Here is a 5,653-nt window from a genome sequence, read left to right on the forward strand (position 1 = left end):
AAAAAAAAAAAAAAAAAAAAAAGAGTTCAAATGATTCACCCACATGGGATGGAGCCAGGGAAGGGTCTAGAAAGGAGGGCCACAGCAGTAGACCCTGACTGATTCCTCACTTGTGCCCTTGGAGCCACTATGAACTGTATGCACCACAGCCAGGGGCAGAGTCCCTCCTACCTGCCACGTGTGTGCTTGCTCCACGCCCCCAGCACCCGTCAGACTAACAACCTCTATAGGGCAAGGGCCATCTCGCTTCCCTTTGGTGCTGTCAGAGCTTAATGCATGCACAGTAGAACCCGAATAAACATCTATTAAATAGGACTTCAGGCAGTGTCCCAGAGGGTGGGAGGGCAGGTGGCTCGACACCAGAGCCACGCTAGAGCAGGCAGCAAGCTCCCCCTTCCTACCACCTGCACCCAGCAGCTGCACCAATGCCTCCTCGTTCCGACTCCTTCGCGTGTGGGCCCTGGCCCACACCTGCCTTTCCAGCCCAGCCCGGCTCCCAGGAAGAACGATGTGTCCCGGCAGTTGAACTGGTCCACTCGCCACTCCCTGAGCACACCTTGAGGCTCCCTGCCTCCAGGCCCTCGTCATACCTTTCCCAATCTGTGCCACTGAAAACCCAGGTCACGCCATCTCCTCCAGGCAGACTCACCTAGTGTGCTCCGCTGGCTGGGCTGGCTGGGCTGGCTTCCTCTTCTAACCAAACAGGGGCTCCGCTAAGGCTGTACCCCGCTTTGTATTGTGGTCAGCTAAGCCTCCCCTTTGTGAGGATGAGAGTGTCTCTTAAAGTTCTATGGCCTGCATAAAAGGAGAGGGAGAAATATAAGGGTGTAATTCAAGTCGGAGCTGAATTAAAGACTGAATTAAGACTAGTTTGGGTTTGGAATTAGAATTAGGAAAGGGTCCGTGAATTCCCAAGACCACCCACTAGGCGGCGCTCGCAATTTCATTCCGGTGAAGACGCCTCCGGCTTTTGAAGTTTATATTACCTGTCTAACAAGTTTCCTTCCTGCCCTACTGTGTCTTTAAGAAGGTGAACCAGGTGAGACCAGGACTCCGCCCCCGGCGCTGACCCCGCCCCCCACCCCCGCCTGGGAAGCCCGGCTCCTCCCAGTCCCTGCAGACCTGGCCAGCAGTCCGGGCCGCGGTCCCAGGTCCCGGCCGGCGCCATGGAGCGGCGCTGGCCCCTGGGGCTCGGGCTGCTGCTGCGGCTCTGCGCCCCGCTGCCCCCGGGGTCGCACGCCAAGGAAGGTACCGATCCCCGCCCTCGCGCCTCTCGCCCCCTCCCCCGGCCGGCACCCTGCTGCGGGGGCCGGCATTCCTGAGCTGGCCCTCCCCGCGTCCTCTCCTGCTCCCTGCTGCTGCCCCAGCCGCCGGCCGTCGACCGGCCAGGCCAGCCTTTGGTCTTTAACCCCAGACCTCTGCGCTCCTGGGTCAGTCACTCCAGCCCTGCTGGCCTGAAGATTGCGCCAGTGGGTGGGCAGGGAGCTCCTGGCCACTGCCGGGAAGCACGTCTATACCCCAGTCTGGGCCAGCGGGGACCCTTCGTTCGCGGGCAGTCCCAGCCACAGGTGCCCAGGCAGAGGTCTCGGCCTTCTGAAGTGGAAGGTGGGAGACTTCTGCTGCCAGCCTGGGCCAGGCACAGAGGGACCTGCTGAAGAAGGGGTAGGGCTCGCTGCTGGGATCCCTGATGCAGGATCCGGCCTAACCGTGAAGGCCTGCACACCCTCTCCTACCCCCCTGCCCTCCTGCCCTAGCTTTCCAGACTTGGGCTGGACCTCGTACCTCCTGTTCCTGTCCCCACTGACAGGCCAGAGCAGGCCCTGGGACAGTGGAGGACACCCGCTCCCTGAGGGCCCCATTCCTGCAGCCCCACTCAGGACCCAGAGGCGAGCACCTCCTTGCGTCCATTCCAATTCTGCAGCTGGTGGGTGCTCTGGCCACGCTGTCCTGGGAGACGGGCTGGGGGCACATCCTGTGGGCTGCCCATCCCCAAGCTTCGTGCACTGCCTTTAGGCAAAGACCCCACACTCCAACCCGTGGCCCACTCTGCCTTCCTCCCTTGACACTCTGAAGGAAGACAGCCATCCCTGGCATGGCAGGTCACTTCTTCCAGGGCCCTTTCCCTCCCCTAAACTTCAGGAAATCCCAGCTGTTAGGGACAGGATGTTGAAACCCGGGCCTGGAGCCCCAGAAGGAGGATATGTGGGTTGCAGGACACCTCCTCCCTAGAGGTGACGACCCCTTTTCTCCCCACCTGCAGTCACGCTGATGGACACAAGCTCAGCACTGGGGGAGCTGGGCTGGCTGCTGGACCCCCCAGAGGATGGGGTAAGTGTCAGGGGTAGGACCCAGGAAGGCTCAAGGCCCAAGGCCTGTGGGAAATGGGGCGGAGAGGTGGGTGGAGGAACAGAGAAAAGAGCAGGAAAAACTGGAAGTGTCTCTGCAGGGAGGGGGAGGGGAGGCTGAGTCAGAGCCTCTTGAATGGGACATGGGGGGGTCAGACTTCACCCCATGGAGAGTGCCTCAATGGCCTGGCACCTGGCCCTCCCTGCCCCAGTGAGGGAGGGGGAATGCTGGTGAGAGCCCACATCCCCAGGGAGAGAATGCCCCACGCTGGGGGTTCTCAGCCGGAAGCTTGGGAGGGCCAAAACACCGGAAAGCATCCGCAATCTGAGACCATTCATCCCCTGGGGCTGCATGGGTAGGTTGGGGGGGCAGGGAATCCCATGAACATCTATTCTGTACACGTTTGTATATGTATGTGGACTGTTTTTTGGTTTTGGTATTGGGTTTTTTTCTGGAGAAGGGAAACAAACTTTTCATCATATTCTTCATCGGGTCTTTGAGTCCCCCATATTAAAAGCTGCCCCCAGAGGTCCCTGAGCCCTTGGCACGTTCTGCAGACCTCCCAGGCAGGCTCCTTGCACACCAGGCAGTCCAGCTGTTGGAGGGTGTGCAGGCCTGCTTCAAGCCCTTCCCTCCTTGGGTGTCCTAAGACAGTAAGCAGAGGTGGGTTGTGGGGGAGTTCCTGTGAGCCCCCTTTCTGCCCTCCAGCTGAGCTGGCCATAGAACCACTGGAGACAGCCTGCAGGACATTGGTCCTGGGCCCCCGTTCTCTTGGTGTTCTGGGCTGTCAGCCTAGCCTGTCTCTGGGTTGGGTCGGGGTTACTTGCTTTCTTTCCCTCCGGGTCCAAGGGTCCTGGCTCCTTTCTCTGCTCTCCCACAGAGTGGCGTATAATTAGAGTTAATAGTCTAAACCATAATGTATCCTCCAGGAGGGGCCGTTTGGAAAATCCAGGATTAGGCCAGCCCTAATAGGCGCCTCATCTCATAAACCAGCTAATCACCCCACAACGATGGCTGCAAGTCCATCTGCTGGCTCCCACGGGCCTCACCGAGCCCCTGCCTCCCCACCCAAATAACTTCCCTAATTGGGCTGGAGTGGAAGCAAGGGCCTTTTCTTAGCCTAGGAGAAACAGCCTAGGAGGGCAGGGAGACAGCCCGGTCAACTCTCCCGAGTCTACGTCGTCCCCTCCCTTCTTGTCTTTTTAAAGCAAGTGTGTGCACGCGCGCACACATCCACACACACACACACACTCGGGCTCAGGCTCCCCAGAAGCACCCATGTGGCAGCCAGCAGGCCCAAGTGATAAGTGAAAGGATCCTTATTGCTGATCCTGGGCAGCTGCTTCTCCCCCATCTGTCACTGCTGGAACTGAGAGGCGAGTTCCAGCTGGGAACATCTGCTTCACAGGCTCCAGCTGCAGCCATGGCAATGTGGCTAATGAGCTGTACGTTAACCACCCACGTGTTGACCGCCAGACCCCCACCCCATGCCTTCCACACAGGCCTTCTCCTAGGAGCAGGCTCTGGTGCCTTCTTTATTCTGACTATATGGCCTTTCACACACCCCGTGCAGATCTTTGAACTCCCAAACACAGTGCAGAAATGTGCACCTCACAGCAGCTTAAACTTCTGCCCCACCCCACCCCAATTCATAATTAATGGTCTTTTTACTAGCCTTTTCTCAGAGCTTGGAATAGGGATGACGACCCCTGCTTTATCATGAGCACAATCTCAGGGAAAGTGAACTTTCTAAGGACCTCAGTCTCCATCAAAGTGTGAGGTCACAAACAAAAATGTCAATGGAGTATTTTATTGAATTTGAGAACTTCGTTCTTAAATTCATCTGGCAGAGAAAATACTTTAAAATGGTTGAAAATGGTGTTTTTGAAGAAGAGGAACAAAATGGGAGACTTGTCCAGCAGCTCTCTGAACATCAACTATAATTAAAACACGTGGCATTGCATAAGAGAACACACACAGGTCAATGACACGAAATACAGTCCAAAAACAAACCCATATCCATGACATTTTAGTCTGTGATAACATTGGAATTGCAAATCAATGTGGAAAGTATCAGTCAGTCAGTAAATTGACAATTGGATATTCATAATTCTTTTAAAAAACTAGTGAGTAAAGAAGCCAGATTCCATATGGCCAACCATGGTTGGAGTCCCAGCCCCAGCCTCAGCCCCAATAGCTTAAAAAACACCAGGCACATATGTATGCACTCCCCAATGGGATGGAGAAATGGTGGAGAGGGGTCGTGGCAGACCCTGAAGTGCTTTCTCTCTTTCTCTAGAGAGCACATATGCCTTTTAGTAAAACACAAAATAGAAGATAAAGCTCCATCCTTACTTCACACTATACACACAAAAACAGTAAATTCTAGGGAGATTAAAATTCAAACCTAAATGGAACCAGCAGATGGCATAACGGTTATGTCACTGGACTCCCACATGGCTGACCACGGTTCAAATCCTGGGCCAGGGAGCTTCAAATTCATGCCAGATGTGTGTGTATGCATGCTCAAAATACCACGAGGAGAAAGGAGGAGGGACTGCAGCATCGCCATCCCCTTGAGGAATGATTTCTCACTTTTTTTCTCTCTGTCTCTCTCTGTATCTCTGATGAGTATACTTGCCCTATAGCAAAATTCCCTATTTAAAAAAAAAAATTAAGCCTAAAAATCGAACCTATGAAAATTAAGGGCCACAGGTGGCATGGTGATTAAGGTGCTGGACTCACACATGATTGAATGCATTTTGAGTCACAGACCTGGTGACTTGCTTCCTTGCCCCCCCCCCATCTCTGGTGAGTGAATATGCCCTGTACCAGATTTAAAAAGGATAATAATAAAAATAATTAAGTTAAATAAATAATTCTTTTTAAAAAAATGACAAAAATGTGTCTTGACAGTAGGACTGACAAAAAGTAAAAAGATCGTTGCTATTCAGCAGTGAGGAGCTTTTGAGAAAATGAGCTTTCTTGCATTGTTGGTAGAAGTATAGATTGATAAAGCCTTTCTGGAGGACAATTTGGCTGTATTTTACAACATTTGTAGTTTGTCTAGCCTCTGATATAACAGTTCTACAGAAATCCTACATTAATCTGTACATGGTTTCTTAAAAACAAACCAAAAAACTAGAAGCTACCTAAATGTCCAACGGTGGGTGAATGATTAAATAAATTAATAATATTCTGCCTATACAGTGGAGTCCTATTTACAGATTGCTAAAAAAGAGTTAGATGGATGGATGGATGGATGGATGGATGGATGGATGGATGGATGGATGGATGGATGGATGGA

The 5,653-nt window shown here is 53.2% G+C and overlaps 1 protein-coding gene and 1 long non-coding RNA gene across 3 annotated transcripts in view; one reads left to right on the forward strand and one right to left on the reverse strand.

Annotated features, from left to right (window-relative positions):
- The window catches only part of LOC102497481 (uncharacterized), a 7,224-nt gene extending 6,033 nt beyond the window's left edge, over positions 1-1,191 (reverse strand). Inside the window, exons 1-2 of one of the 2 annotated variants that reach the window (XR_336170.3) lie at positions 1,123-1,191; positions 650-795 (exon numbers count right to left, since the gene is read on the reverse strand). This is a non-coding gene — a long non-coding RNA (uncharacterized LOC102497481). Of the gene's footprint in view, positions 1-649; positions 1,061-1,122 lie in introns of those variants that run through there. The other variant, XR_336169.3, reaches the window with a different exon arrangement.
- EPHA1 (EPH receptor A1) overlaps positions 1,126-5,653 on the forward strand; it is a 26,895-nt gene continuing 22,367 nt past the window's right edge. The window contains 2 exon segments of the mRNA XM_006159588.2: positions 1,126-1,248; positions 2,261-2,328. Coding sequence (XP_006159650.1) covers positions 1,167-1,248; positions 2,261-2,328 — 150 coding nt within the window. The 5' untranslated portion in view covers positions 1,126-1,166.

Source organism: Tupaia chinensis, unplaced genomic scaffold, assembly GCF_000334495.1.
Source record: "Tupaia chinensis unplaced genomic scaffold, TupChi_1.0 Scaffold000637_1, whole genome shotgun sequence".
In the NCBI taxonomy this organism is placed as follows: Eukaryota; Metazoa; Chordata; class Mammalia; order Scandentia; family Tupaiidae; genus Tupaia; species Tupaia belangeri.